Here is a 16,117-nt window from a genome sequence, read left to right as displayed (position 1 = left end):
TGTGATTTTGTAGATAAGTTGTCAGTTTTCAGTGAGTAACATGAAAGTAATGAAGTGGTCTTTCAAATATGACATGAAACATGTAGCGTAAATACAGCAAATGGAAGCTTCCAGTAAAAATATGTACATTTTGCATTTTCTGTATTTCTTGGTGATCCGTGATGTCTTTGTCCTGTATTAATCTGGATAAATGGAACCAAACTGTACTTGCAAAATGTCATACAGCAGATTTATGAGTAACAGATTTTTTTTCCAGTGTACACTAATATGAAGAGAATTTATAAAAGATGTCCTAAATGGATCAACCATTTTACTACAAGCAGAAATTGTGGGAAAGTTTGAGATCTTTTTTACTCATGGTCAACAACCTTATCAAAGTCACACAAGTAATTCAGATTTGTTATTTAAGCATGTGTAAAGAGAATTTATGGAGTGTTGCAATTACTTTGTGAAGATGTACGAAGCTCAACTATGAAAAATGCCATAAATTACTTAAAATAAAGTGTATAAAGCCATCAGCTTTTAAACTTAGCGTCCATTATTTGTGAAATCGTCGTAAATGATAGGAACAACGTATACTCAAAACACACATATTCGAAGAATGAGTGCTCCACAACACAAGAAGACTGCAGGAATAGGGAGACAGACAAATGGCTGTTGAAAACACCGGTAGAGCTGATTCTTCACAGTCTCCCAGTACGTGGAAACAGACCAACTTGAATAAATGGATAGTGAAAAATACCAAACCCACTCTGTCAACTGACATTTCTTTTTTAGGGATAAATGTGTATGTGGTTCTGGAAATCAAAATTTGACTATTTACCATAAAAACATATGTAGCCTGAGCAACAAAATTAATGAACTCTTAATTAATATCCAGGAGCCACAAGGTATAGATTGTGCCCATGTTATGTCAGATATTGAAAAACTTGCTATAGATAATTACTGCTTAGCAACATCTTACTGTAGGAAATTTATAGAAAAAGGTGGAGTAGTGATCTATGTCAGAAACAGCATCACATGTAGTGCAATTAATGTGCTGAATTTTTGTATAGATCAAAAGTTTGAAGCGTGTGCCATAGAGCTGGCTTTAAATAATTCTTATATAGCAGTAGTAGCTTTATACAGGGCACCTTCAGGTAACTTAAGCTTTTTTTAAAACAGTTAGATGCACTCTTAATACACATATTTAAACTCTGTAGAGATGTCATAGTTGTTGGAGACTTCAATGCAAATTTCCTAACGAACTCCAGAGACAGAGTAGATCTTGAGAACTTAGTGTCCTCATATAATCTTGTTTCTGTTGTAAATTTTCCCACCAGAATAACTTCACGAACAAAATCATTAATTGATAATGTATTTATTGACATAACCAAGATTGATGATATAGCTGTCAGGCAAGTCCTGAATGGTCTCTCTGACCATGATGGACAAAAGCTCACCATTAACAATTCAAGTATTTGTGAGATTAATAGTGGTCTCAACTGGAAAATTACTAGGAAATCTACTGATGAAACTACTGAGATCTTTAAATCACATCTCCAAAACGTAAAATGGAGTCCAGTAAATAATGTAGAAAATGCCAATTCCAAATACAACCGTTTCAGCAATGAAGTGGCTCTAATATTTGAAAGTTCCCTCCCAAAAAGAATATATAAAACCCTTACTAAACAATCCACCAACAAGCCTTGGATTACCACTGGAATTAGGATTTCTTGCAAATGAAAGCGAGAGTTGTACATTGCCTCCAAAAAATCAGATGACCCTAACCTTTAAAATAACTATAAAAAATACTGTAAAATATTGAACAAAGTCATTCAGAAATCAAAAAGTATGTATATGTGCTCAAAAATTAATAACTCCAGTAATAAAATCAAAATTATATGGGAAGTGATATGAAATGAGACTGGTGTAAATCACCCCAACAAGACCTAAAATATTGCTCTTAACAATGAAGGTGAGCTAGTTCAAAATCAAGATATTGTAGCTAAAATCTTTAATGAGCACTTTTTAACTGTTGCTGAGACAACAGCAAGCAAAGGCTCTTCAGAAAAGGCAATAAAAACTCTGAAAGAACTTTTCCCTAACTCTACAGACATGATAGGTATGGCCCCCATAACCGTGCAAGAAGTAAGAAAAACCATGGTGTCTCTAAAAAGTAAACAACTCTTTAAAGTTCTAGCTCATATATTCCTCTCTAAATCAAGGTATTTTCCCTGACAGAATGAAGTATGTTACTTTGAAGCCACTCTACAAAAAAGATGATCCCACAGATGTTTCCAACTATCGTCCTATCTCTCTTGTAATACCATTTTCTAAAGACTTTGAAAAATTAATACACGTCAGGATTGTCAATCACCTTGAAAAAATTGCACTAATTGGTAAATAACAATTTGGTTTCAGATCAGGCATATCTACAACCACAGCAATTTACGCACTTATAAATAACGTTTTAGAATGCATTGACAAGAAAAAATTACCCGTTGGCATATTCTGTGACCTGACAAAGGCTTTTGACTGTGTTGATCACACAATACTTTTAGGAAAAGCAGCCCAATATGGAATCCGTGGACAAATGGGTAACTGGCTCAGATCATATCTAGAAGACAGACAGACAAATAATAGTATTAGGTGTCAACAATCTACAAGTAGGAGAGGTAGAGTCTGACTGGGGAACAGTACATCATGGAGTTCCACAAGGGTCAGTCCTTGGTTTTTTTTTATATATATATATATATATATATATATATATGACCTACCCCTGTCCTCAAATAGTGCTAGCAATATCACAATGTTTGCAGTTGACACATGTATAGGGGCAGCCAGCAAAACCTCCACTGACGTAGAGTTAAATGCCAACCAAGCACTTACAAATGCTCTGAACTGGTTCATGGCAAATCTCTAGCAATAAACCTCAGTAAAACAAATTACATGCAGTTCCAATCCAGTTACATAAGCCCAGAAGAGATTAACATTGCACACGAGAGCATTCAGTGCACAAAGTTCCTAGGTGTTCACATAAATAACCGGCTCAACTGGGAATTCCACATACAGCAAACACTAAAAAAGCTTAGCTCAGCAACATTTGCCATCTGAATAATCTCCAAAATTGGAGACATCAACATATCAAAGTTTGCATATTTTGGCTACTTTCATTCAGTGATGTGCTATGGAATAATCTTTTGGGGCAACTCACCACTTTCAAAAAAAATTTTTGTAAGCCAGATAAAAGTAGTCTGAATTATATGTAGTGTCCCTCCAAGAACCTCATGTTGAAACTTTTTTAAACATTTAGGTATATTAACCACTACCTCGCAATATTTCCTCTCACTCATGGCTTTCACTCTTCTCAATTCCTCTGAATATGAAACAAATGAGGCATACCATCATTATAACACAAGACGGAAAGGTGATATGCATTGTGAATGGAAAAATCTCTCTCTGGTACAAAAAGGGGTGAAGTACACAAGTACAAAAATCTTTAATGCACTCCCGAGTAATATAAAGTGTCTAAAAGAAAAGAAAATGATATTCAAAAAAAAGCTAAAGTAATTCCTACTGGAAAAATGTTTCTACTCTTTAGATGAATTCTTCAACAGATATAAATACTTTGAGTAGTAATTCAGATTATTTCCCTTGTCATTGTTACCTGTATTGCTTTTTATCACTATTCTATTTTTGTATTGTATTGTTTATTATCTTGATTATATTATTGTATTGTACCAGTTTTGAATCATTCATCTACCATGTGTAATATACCAGTATGTATTGTATTGTATTGTATGATATCTATATTGTATCTGCTTTGACTCGTTCCACATCCATGCGTAATCACGCCACACTGGATCTATGAAATATGTATCTCAAATAAAATAAAATAAAAATAAATAAATAAAGCTTACATTTGGCAATAGACTCCAGTTGTTCAAAACTAAATACCTGCTGTATATCTCAATTATTTGTGTAAATCACTCATATGAAATTTCAAATGTTGCAGAATGACTCCTAATCAAAATATATTAAAGTAAAATATTATTAATCAAAAATTCTATTACTTACATGCACATCTCAGTTCTGCAATTGCTAATACTCCATTTATTTAATACAATTAGTGAGTGGTGTCTTCTACTATATGATGTAGTTCCGCTGTAATTGCTAATAATCCATCTACTCAGTTGGCAAGTGGAGTCTATATATATATATATATATATATATACACACACACACACACACACACACACACACACACACACACACACACCCTCCACCACCCCTCAAAAAAAATCTAAATCTGCAGATAAAATGGTCACACTAGTGCAACTTTGGTACTTAGAAAAGTCTATCATCTATTAGCTTCATCATAAAACAGGACATTTTGTTGAAAGAAATGCAGAAAGAGTTAGAGAAAGAAGTAACTCTGCATCTTACCAAAGAGTTCCAGATTACTGCTCATAGATGGCACATGATAGTGTGAAAGATTGATAGTATTTGAGTAAGGTAAATGTTGCTGTTGAGTCATTTCTGGTCCAAGACTGCTAGTAAACACTGGCATCTGTAAGTTATCAGATACCAAACTGTTACCACTATGGTTCATTGGTGCTGTTACTTTTTCATTGTCTGATGCACTGTCACAGTAATTTGGATCGTACTTCAGTAGATAGTCCTTCCACATTTTTGTAATGTTTACATCTGGTCCACTATGTTTTTCTTCCTTAAAAAATTCCCGGACCTGAAACCAACATTTGTTATTACATTTCTATTATTTATCCATTCTGATATTGGTGCTAAACTCAGAAATACAAGAAGTTAGCAATGATCAACCTGTGCTATTATATGAAGTAGCAACCAAAATTATTGCTGAGAAATTTTATCTGGTACAGACACAGTTAGTTGGTACACATATTTTTTGTATCTGATGGATAATCTCCTTAATCACAAAAAAGCATGAACATTGGTTACTGCAACTACTAAAATTTTACAACAAGTAAAAAGTTCAGCTCATGAAGTATTTCTATAAGACTGAGCAAGTAGTAAATATTCATTTGTTCACAACTTATATAAATCCCTATTTAGTGATTAGTTTCATCTGAGCACTACTTTTAGAATTTGTCATCAAATTTCAGCAGCAAATTAAATTTACTTGTGTCTTCAGAAAAAGGGGGGGGGGGGGGGGGAGGAGGAGAAAAAAGGAAGTTCATATGAAAGAAGGGTTTAACAATAGGAGGGGGAATAGGAAGTTTGCTATGAAAGAAGGGTTTAACAATCTATGAATGGGGTGTGGTTATTACACATGGAGCACTAGCCCACTTCAGCAAGGATGGGGTGATTCTGCATGATGTCTGTTCTTTCAGACATGTCCAAAAAGAACAGACACCTCACATTCATATAACTGATTTGCCTTGATGGGCAATGAATCCACAACCATCACTGCAGATGCACAGTATATTCGAACTCTGGCAGGAATCTAAAAATTAGTGAGCATGGAGGACATAGACAGTGATTTTTAGGTTGTGTTAGGTAGGAATAAGCAGCTGCCTCGTAAGCAGGAGATCCCTTGTTTGGGTCCAGGTCCAGCACACATTTCCACTCATTGCTGTCAATTCCACATAAATTTCCAATGCAGCTAATATCATCAGTTCCTTCTCTTTCCCCCCTTTCCTTTCTCCCCGACCCCCTCCACCTTCAATTTACATAATACGTATCACAGCTGCGGATTCCATGTGATGCTTGTTCTGTCGGACATGTACAAAAGAACAGGCAGCAGGGATTCGTATAGATGAAGTTAGCTGGTAATTCTGTTTCACGTGCAGTAATTTAAGGTATTGCCCTAACCACAACCTTGGAAATTGAAATACATTACACAACTGCTGAATATTTATGACACCAAGCTTATGAATTTATTTGCTTACTCATTTCACTAACAGCTATTTAAGGTGTGTTGTTAGATCACAACCAAACCACAAATACGGATATAGTGATATATTACAAGGGAAACAGTCAAATATCTGTGACAACTAAGGTCATAACTGTCACTGTTGCAGCAATTTAAGCTGTGCTATTTTGTACCCCCAATCACAACCTCAGAAATAGTGATATATTATGGAGAAGTAGCTAAATATTTGTGACAACCAAGATTATAAATGTCAATTTGGGCCCAATCTAAACACTACCTTGGATATTGTGACATATCTGGAAAAAAAAAAAAAAAAAAAAAAAAGATTAGATTGGGTAATTCCCATTGACTGCCTTATACTATCAATCAACTGGCTACAACCAACGACAATAAATTGCAAACAGCAGCACAGAATGGATGAGCCATGGATATTAATAGGGGTTTCACAAATGAATGAAAACTACTTTAATCACATGGAACATTCAAGTTATAGAGTTCAGTTACCACTTTAGTTAGTCCACGTCAAAACGGTCTTAATAATTTTTAAATGATAAATGATAAAACCATTTAAAATATGACATAAGTATCACTGATGCAGCTGTAAGTAATGTAACATAATTATAATGAGCAAAGTGTGAGGATGTTAACTGAGTGGTTTACTTACTTATTTTTGCCGGCATTGTTATTAGAGGCATTTGAAAATGGTCGCAGGTCAATACTAACCAGTAATACAATGGACTACTTGATGACATAAAGGTCATCTTATATAAAGAATTTGATGGCCAACAATGGATGTTTAAAATGGTTCCATCATTCAGTAATAACTATATATTCACATGTATCTTTAAACATAATTTAGGGCCCACCAGTTTACATAAAATCTGGCATTATTGAGTAAGCAACTAAAAAAGTGAAGGCATTTGGTCATTTGGTAACAACACAGAGACTAATAATAATATAAACCTTAATCTTAATCACAAGATCGTAAAAATCAATCCCACAGGACATCTTGAAAGCCATGGATAAATGCAGTCAGGTAATCACTGATTTCTTGAGTTCTGAATATCATTTGACTTGGTAATACATCTATGCTTATTAACAAAAGTTATGTCACATGGGGTATTAAGCGAAATTTGTGATATGATTGAGGATTTCTTGGTAGGGAGAACATAGCATGTTATCTCATATGGAGAGTCATCGACAAATGTAGAACCGACTTCAGGCGTGCCACAAGCAAACGAGTTGGCACTGTTGTTGTACATGTTGTATATTAATGGCTTGGCAAACAACATTAATAGTAATCTCAGACTTTTTGTAGCTGATACGATAATCTATGAGGTACTCTCTGAAAAAAGGTGCACAAGTATTCAGTCAGATCCGGATAAGATTTTAAAGTAGAGTTTTAAATATTTAGAAATGCAGAAATTTGCACTTCACAAAATGAAAAAAAAAAAACATAGTAAATCCTATAGCTACAGTGTCAATGATTCACAGTTGGAATTGGTCAACTCATACAAATACCAGAGTATAAGGAATTTGTAGGATATGATCACATAAGCTCAGTCACAGATAAAACGAGAGGCATACTTCAGTTCACTGGTAGAATACCAGGGAAATACCATCAGTCAACAAAGGAAAGTGAATGCAAAACACTCTTGCAACTCATCACAGAGTATTACTTTAGTGCATGGGAGTTGCATGGATTTGGGCTAATGTGAATGTTCAATGCATAGAAAGATGGGCAGAACAAATTATCACAGGTTTTCCTGACCCTTGGGAAAGAGTTAAGGGAGACACTGAAAAAACTGAATTGGCAGACGCTTGAAGACGGAGCCAATTATCCTGTGAAAGCCTACTTGCAAGTTTCAAGAATTCATATTAAGTAGAGAATCTAGAGGTATTCTGCAATCCCCTACAAAATGCTCCCATAGAGACTGCAAACACAAGATCAGACTAATTACAGAGAATTGTAATGCACCTCTTATTTTCAAACCACATTTTCCTTCCTTGTTTCCCAGATTTACATTTTATATCACATCCGCAGATATTGATAGCATTCAATGAGCTCAGGCAGTATTGCAGAACTCGCAGCAGATTGTAACATATCAGTTCCCACACTGGCTGAAATAGTTGCTGGATCACCTGGCACTGCCGGTAGACAGTGGGGTGAGACACTGTAGGTAGATAGCTGTGAGAATATTAGGTACATAGAGAAACCACAGGCAATCTGATGTGAAAAAACTAATTTTCTTTAATAAATATTCACTACTAAAAGTCACTTTTTCCACCACAGGTATTAGGAGAAGCCTACTAGTCATAAGCACTTTCTTATAACCATATTACGACACAAGAAAGCAGTCATTTTAATAAACAGATGAACAATATTCAAGATAAAGAAGTAGTATGAACACCTATGATGTTTCACGATTCTAAGTATGGGATCTAGACTGTGTGTCATACTCGCTAGTCGCCAATAAGATGCCTTTTGAACTAGTTCTGTCGTAAGAGCGTGCTCTCAAGATATTATTAGTTTAAGAGTTAATAAGCATTATGTTGTATAATTATTATTGGATTACAGTGTTTTCATAAAGAAACATATTATGTGGGCACCCGTGAGCATTAGTTCAAGTATTATAGCTCCTCGCACCATCACCTAGAATTACAGGATATGGAATTGCACTTTCCAGAGAATCCGATGGTGCTGAGACTGCTTCTGAGAGGAACGTCAACTATGAGAGCTCTGCTGCAAAACAAGTAGGAGAAAATTCTATGCGATTACTCACTAAGATAATCCAAGGATGGTTGTTTTAATCTCAGCAAATCTCAGACGGAAAAGCAAGGCCAGTTATATTGGATGCTTCATATACCACATTCTACGGACTCACTAACTAAACTGAGACACCTCAGGAGGTTTAGCAAAGTGGGGAGATCTTACTGCAAGTGGAGATACGTAAGCCACCATTCCTCCCACACTCCACATGTGAATGGAATGGGAAGAAGCACAAATAAATGCTATATATAAGCTACATATATGTAATTATTTCTTACTGTGTACCATACTGTGTACCTCTTTATAATTTGAATTGCCCATATAGTTCAAAATGATCAAATAAAAGGTATACACATCAGAAAAAGTTTTGCATCACTCCAGTTCCCAGAACTCCTGAAGACCCTTTGACTATTCAGAGATGTCACTAAGCTCACCCACAGATGTAAACAACCATGCATGAGCAGTGCCTATTAGACAGAGGGGATCCGAAAGCCAATCAGTTCCAGTCATTCCATCAAGAAGGAGGTACATGGCTCGTGTTGTCTGTAGTTCAACCAAGCCTAGACAGTCAATAACGTGGTTCGATCGTGTCCGCATTGTTACTGTGTGCCAGGAAAGGCTCTCAACAAGGGAAGTGTTCAAGAGTATCGGAGTGAACCAAAGCGATGTTGTTTGGACATGGTGCAGATACAGAGAGACAGGAACTGTCAATAACATGCCTTGCTCAGGCCACCCAAAGGCTACTACTGCAATGGATGGAAATGGAAATGAGCGTTTGGCGTCATTGGCCGGGAGGCCCCTCGCGGGGCAGGTCCGGCCGCCATATCGCAGGTCTTATTACATTCGGCGCCACATTGGGCGACCTGCACGCCGGATGGGGATGAAATGATGATGAACACAACACAACACCCAGTCCCTGAGCGGAGAAAATCTCCGACCCAGCCGGGAATCGAACCCGGGCCCAGAGGACGGCAATCCGTCACGCTGACCACTCAGCTACTGGGGCGGACTGACTGATACCTATGGATTATGGCTTGGAGGAACCCTGACAGCAACACCACCATGTTAAATAAAGATTTTCGTGCAGCCACAGGACGTGTTACAACTCAAACTGTACGCAATAGGGTGCATGATGCGCAACTTCACTCCTGATGTCCATGGTGAGGTCCATCTTTGCAACCATGACACCATGCAGTGTAGTACAGAGGGGCCCAACAACATGCCAAATGGACCGCTCAAGATTGGCATCACGTTCTCTTCACCGATGTGTCGCACGTGCCTTCAACCAGACAATCATTGGAGACGTGTTTGGAGGCAACCCGGTCAGGTTGAACGCCTTAGACACACTGTCCGGCGAATGCAGCAAAATGGAGGTTCCCTGCTGTCTTGGGGTGGCATTATGTCGGGCCGATGTAAGCTGTTGATGGTCATGGAAGGTGACATAATGACTGTATGGTACCTGTACGCCATCCTCTGGTCGATAGTGCAACCATATCGGCAGCATATTGGCGAGGGATTCGTCTTCATGGATGACGATTTGCACCCCCATTGTGCACATCTTGTGAATGACTTCCTTCAGGATAATGACATCACTCGACTAGTGGCCAGCATGTTCTCCAGACATGAACGCCTTAGACACACTGTCCGGCGAATGCAGCAAAATGGAGGTTCCCTGCTGTCTTGGGGTGGCATTATGTGGGGCCGATGTAAGCTGTTGATGGTCATGGAAGGTGACATAATGACTGTATGGTACCTGTACGCCATCCTCCGGTCGATAGTGCAACCATATCGGCAGCATATTGGCGAGGGATTCGTCTTCATGGATGACGATTTGCACCCCCATCGTGCACATCTTGTGAATGACTTCCTTCAGGATAATGACATCACTCGACTAGTGGCCAGCATGTTCTCCAGACATGAACCCTACTGAACATGCCTGGGATAGATTGAAAAGGGCTGTTTATGGACGACATAACCCACCAACCACTCTGAGGGTCTACGCTGAATCACCATTGAGGAGTGGGACAATATGGACCAACAGTGCCCAGATGAACTTGTGAATAGTATGCCATGATGAATACAGGCATGCATCAATGCAAGAGGACATACTACTGGATATTAGAGGTACTGGTGTGTACAGCAATCTGTACCACTACCTCTGAAAGTCTCACTGTATGGTGGTACAACATGCAATAAGCGGTTTTCATGAGCAATAAAAAGGGTGTAAATGACGTCTATGTTGATCTCAATTCCAGTTTTCTGTACAGGTTCTGGAACTCTCAGATGATGCAAAACTTTTTTTGATGTGTGTATTATAACACCTACTACAGTAGCAACATTAACATACTATGTTTCTTAATCCTGAGCATCTTTTGCTGTAATAAAGGTTAGCATGAAACCATATGTGCAGCATATAATATCCCTAATGATTTTATGCAGGTAATAATATAATTCCGGAAAGCAGTGTCTTGTGTTATAAACAGACTAGAATCTTTGTCTTTCAGCATATTTTCCACATAACTGGTTTTCTCAGTGAATGTTTTATATTTGCAGAAATACGTACATTTTCAAGTAATTCTTATTACAAATCTTCCCTTCTTATCCTGTCTGGTAAGTACCCCTGACCTGGCATTCAGGGCAACTTTTCTGTAACTCTCCTAATTTCCTAAATCTCACAAATGCTTTAGCTTCCTTCCTTTTCTTACCCCTTCAATCCTTCTGCTCGAAGGAGGAGCCACTGGCTCTGAAAGCTTGCATATTTCCTTTAGTTTTTTATACTTTTCTCATACCACCAAATCGGTGAGTACATTTTTTATCTATCCAGTTATATTATATCAAACAACAGAAAATCCAGGATGGAGTGTAACAATATTATGAAAAACATAGTTGCTACTCACCATATAGCAGAAATGCTGAGTTGCAGATAGGCACAACAAAAAGACTGTCAGAAAGTGAGCTTTCGGCCAATCCGGTCTTTGTCGAAAACAGACAACATAAATACACGCACTCACGCAAATGCAACTCACACACGACTACAGTCTCTGACAGCTGAAGCCCAACTTGTCGGCTGAAAGCTCACTTTCTGATAGTCTTTTTGGCTGAAAGCTCACTTTCTGACAATCTTTTTATTGTGCCTACCTGCGACCCAGCATCTCTGTTGTATGGTGAGTAGAAACTACCCTTTTCGTGATATTGTTACAATTATATTATATGTTATAACCCTGTGCTTAATACTTGGGTACATGCTGTGGTACCAGGCTCAACATTTCAAATACTCTGCCAACAGCAAATGCACAAGGTTGGCCACCAGAAGCTGCCTGCAGTGTGCCACATGACTTGTGGATACAGCATGTCTCTGCTGTGAAACCTACTACAGCCCCCCCCCCCCTCTCCACTCCCCAGCCCTCTATAAGCACAATGCAGTAGGCACTCCCTCTCATATCATGCTCATGCCTGTAATCAGCAACTGCCTACATCAGTACCTCGGTCGTTTCTACATTGGTGTTTACATACTTAACGATTGTTCACTTGTATGAGGAAGACGAATAAACTATGATTCATTGTGGCTGTGGTGTTATTTGTGTCTTACAGTATGATACAACAGTGCCCCATCACTCCTCACGCAGCAGCAGGCTCGTACGGTTGCTACCACAGACTTGTCATCCACACTGACCAAGTGGGATTCAACGTCATCGGCATAACTGCTGCCCTCTCCCTCTTATGACAATGCAGCCGATGATTGGGAGGCTTATGACAAGTAACTTTAGCAACACTCCCTCGCTTTCGGGGCCACTCTTGCAAACGTGTTCCTTTCTGGAATTTCTCCTCAGATCTATCAGTTGTTGTGCCCGTTAGCCTCATTCCAGGAATTTATATTGCTTTTGTTCAACCAAATGTGTAAGTTAGTGCCAAATTATCACCATAAATGCATGCATCTCGTTGCAGCATCGGTAGAGTTTTATTGTTGTCATAACGAACCCCACCAGTTCAAGCTGCCTTGGGCATCTGAACTCTACGGCCTTAATCATAAATATCAATTTGTTATCGATGCTCATCATGATTCCTATTCTGATTCTATGATCCGTGATGTCATCATTTGGTTGATTCCTGACAATGTGCACTACAGTGTGAGCCTCCATCTTTGGCTGAAGTGTTACATACTGCTCAGTCTTTCAAGGTATCTCAAGCTGTTTGGAATCAGATTGAGCGTTTGTGTGACATCACCACAGTGGCTCCTCTTTTTGCAGTTAGTTCTGAAAAGGAGGCTGATGTGGCAGCTGTACAAACGTGGCCTCTGCACCGCACTGGACAGCCATGTCCCAACAGCAACAACCACTACAGCAAGAGCAGCACTCTGTTCTCCCATATTCCGTATATTGTTTCAAGCAACATAACAGGGCCACATCCCACAAGTGCTGGGTGACTTGCAACAACTGTAGCAAAAAAGGACATATAGTGTCTGTGTCATTCCTAGCCCCCTTCTGCAACCATGGACATGTATGTTAATAGTGTGTCTCCAGTGCTTACAAATCGTAACAAACTGTTCATCAAAGTGTGAGTGATGAAAGAAGTGCTCAGACTACAAATGGACATGGATGCAGCCGTGCCTTTACTGAATTCACAGCTTTTCACAGCTCTGCCTCACCGTACAAGTGTCAATGAACTCCAAGCATTTTTAAGAAAAATTGCTTACTATCAAAAATTTATTTCATGTGTGACCCACCCCCCCTCCATCTGTTGCTCTACAAGAAGGTACCTTCTCAGTGGATTCCTGCCTGTAAGCATACAGTCATGCTTTTGAAATCTGCTCCTTTTTTGGATACTTTCCCTCATGGTCACCATCTGGTTTGGTCTACTGACGCCTCTCAGTATGGACCTGGAGCAATTCTCACACATGATGCTTCTAAATGGCCAATAGCCTATGCGTCAAAAATGCTCAAGTTCAGCACCACTCCCAAGTTGAAACGGAAGCACTCGCTATCATCTATGCTTCAAAAAAGTTTCATGTGTTCTTGTATGGGTCTAATTTTCACCTTATTTCTGACCAGAAGCCCTTGATATTGTTGTTTAATTCTTCTGCTTCATTGCCCAACAAAACAGCACAACGCCTCCAGTGTTGGGCCTTGTTTCTGTCTCACTTCAACTATGAAATACATTTCCACCGTACCGCGCAACATGCCAACACTGATGTACGGTTCTGGCTTTTGATGAGGCCAAATCCTACTTCTGATTAGGATGAACTCCTCTGCTTTCAATCAGATGTTGAGGAGCAACTTAAGTGGAAGGGTTTCCTATTATGTGTTCCTGGATCACGGCTGCTACTGCTGCTGATCCAGTTTTGTGTCAAGTTGTTCACCTCATTCAGCATGGTTGCCAGACAGGCCTCTGGGCAGGGCTTCTGGTTCTTTTTGTAACTATTTTGTCCTCAATCACCTGCTTTTGGTATTTGATGGTATTTTTCTCTTAGCTATGGATCGGTTGTCACCTAAGGCTGTGATCCCAGCTGTCCTACAGCGAGATGCGCTTCAGCTACTACACCAAGGACATTGGGGGTCTCACATACCAGTCAGCATGTGTTTTGGCCCCAGCATCAATGGTGACATTGTACATCTTGTTAAGGTGCTAAAAGCACTGGTCCAGCTGGTGGTGGAGTTACCAGAGGCAGAGAAGCATTGTGGGAAGGCCTGGCAGCAGACACCAGGGGCTAGATCCTGGAGCAGTGCTACCCAAAGGCAGTGTCGCAGGTGACACACTCTCTGTGACCTGCATTGCTGCAGCCATGGGAATATGTCCACATTGATTTCTTACTGGTTGTTTGTTGTCACCTCTTCACAGTTTCCGTGCCCATCAAGGCATTCACCATGTGACTTCTCCTCCTTTTCACTCTAATGCTTGGTGAGGTCGAATAGGTTTACACAAGTGGGGGATAGCAATCTGGCTGAATTGCTCCATGGTCGCCAGCCACGCACCCTCCTGCATCTGCCCGTGCCACCCCTCAATGAAGGTCAGCAAGGCACTTGTCACAGTTTGCTCCTGGCTCTGTGGTCTCGGCTCGGGGGTTTGGCTGCCGACAGAAGTGGATTCCAGCTACGGTCCACAGGCACTGAGGCTGCCACCTCTGTATGATGCACACCAGTGATGGGTTCATGGTGGTCCACCATGACCAGCTGCATCCTTGCACCATAGCAAGGGCCGCTGGTCTGCTTGTGGCTTGTCCCCCACCTCCTCAGTGCCTGTTTTAGCTTCGTGGGGTATCCCAGCTGTGGGGCAGAACCACCCTTCTTGCAGATGTTACCGTCTCCTGCCTCTCCTCCGGGATCTAGCCCCTGGGGTCTGATGCTGGGCCTTCCCGCAATGCTTCATTGCAAGCAGTGACTCCGCTGCCAGCTGGGCCAGTGCCTTTGGGACCTTCAACAACGGCGTCTGTGACCGAGCTGTTGGCACCTTTACCATTCGGCTGTGCCAATTACACCCTTGTTCGTCGGTTCTGTCCCAGAACATCCTTTCACCACTGCCGTCACGGTCTGAGTTGGCCGCTGCAGAGGCCACGGATGTTTCGACAGTTGCTCCAATTCCCACACTGGTAGAGCATCCTTTCCACAAGGATGGCGGTCCTATAGCTCTGTATGTGATAAATCATATGCGCTGGGGCATAGCCTGCCATCAAGCTACACTTCAAATATTCCACCAACAATCTGCATAGGCCAGCCACCACCAGAGGCCATCTGTGGTGGGTCACGTGACTTGTGCACATGGCATGGCATCTGCCGTGTCATCTACCCGAACCCTCCTCTTTATAAACACAATGCAGCTGGCACTTGGTCTCATACGGTGTTCACGCTTTTTGTCAGAAACTGACAGAACTTTGGTTCATTGTGGCCATGTTGTTGTTTGTGTCTTACAGTACAATACATTATATTTTCAACATATGCAAAGTGAAGATGGCTACTCACCATAACATATGGAAAGAATCAATTACTGCTCACCACATACAGCACACCAGATACACACAAAAAGAATGCTAGGTGTACTTAACCATCCAACTAAGTCCTTCAATATTATGAAAAGGACAGATTGCTACTCACTGTTAAGATGACACATTGAGTTACAGACAAGTGCAATTAAAAGACTGTTAAACATTTGCTTTTGGCCAAAGTCTTCTTCAAAAAAAGAAACACACATTCACACAAGCAAGAACACAACATGCACACATGACCACTACTTCCAGCCGCTTGGATCAAATAGCAACTGTAACACTGAACGAAAGCAGCAATGGGGTAGGAATGGTGCAGAGAAATGGAAGGGATAGCAGGGTACAGGTGGGAAAAGAGAACAGCACTGACTGGCAAAGCATGCGAGGACTAGATTGTGGCAGGATAAGACTTCCAGGTACAGCTTTGGGACACTGTGTGGGAGGGAGGGGCCAGGAAGCAGAAAAGGAAAGAAGAAGGGAA

General features: G+C 40.2%; 1 protein-coding gene across 1 annotated transcript in view; it reads right to left on the bottom strand.

Annotated features, from left to right (window-relative positions):
- LOC124804856 overlaps positions 1–16,117 on the bottom strand; it is a 61,952-nt gene that overhangs the window by 30,668 nt on the left and 15,167 nt on the right. The window contains exon 3 of the mRNA XM_047265211.1: positions 4,429–4,729. Coding sequence (XP_047121167.1) covers positions 4,429–4,729 — 301 coding nt within the window. The remainder of the gene's footprint in view (positions 1–4,428; positions 4,730–16,117) is intronic.

The sequence above is a fragment of the Schistocerca piceifrons genome, chromosome 7 (genome assembly GCF_021461385.2).
Source record: "Schistocerca piceifrons isolate TAMUIC-IGC-003096 chromosome 7, iqSchPice1.1, whole genome shotgun sequence".
NCBI lineage: Eukaryota > Metazoa > Arthropoda > Insecta > Orthoptera > Acrididae > Schistocerca > Schistocerca piceifrons.
Note: the sequence above shows the minus strand (reverse complement) of the source record. Positions and strands in the feature narration are given on the sequence as shown.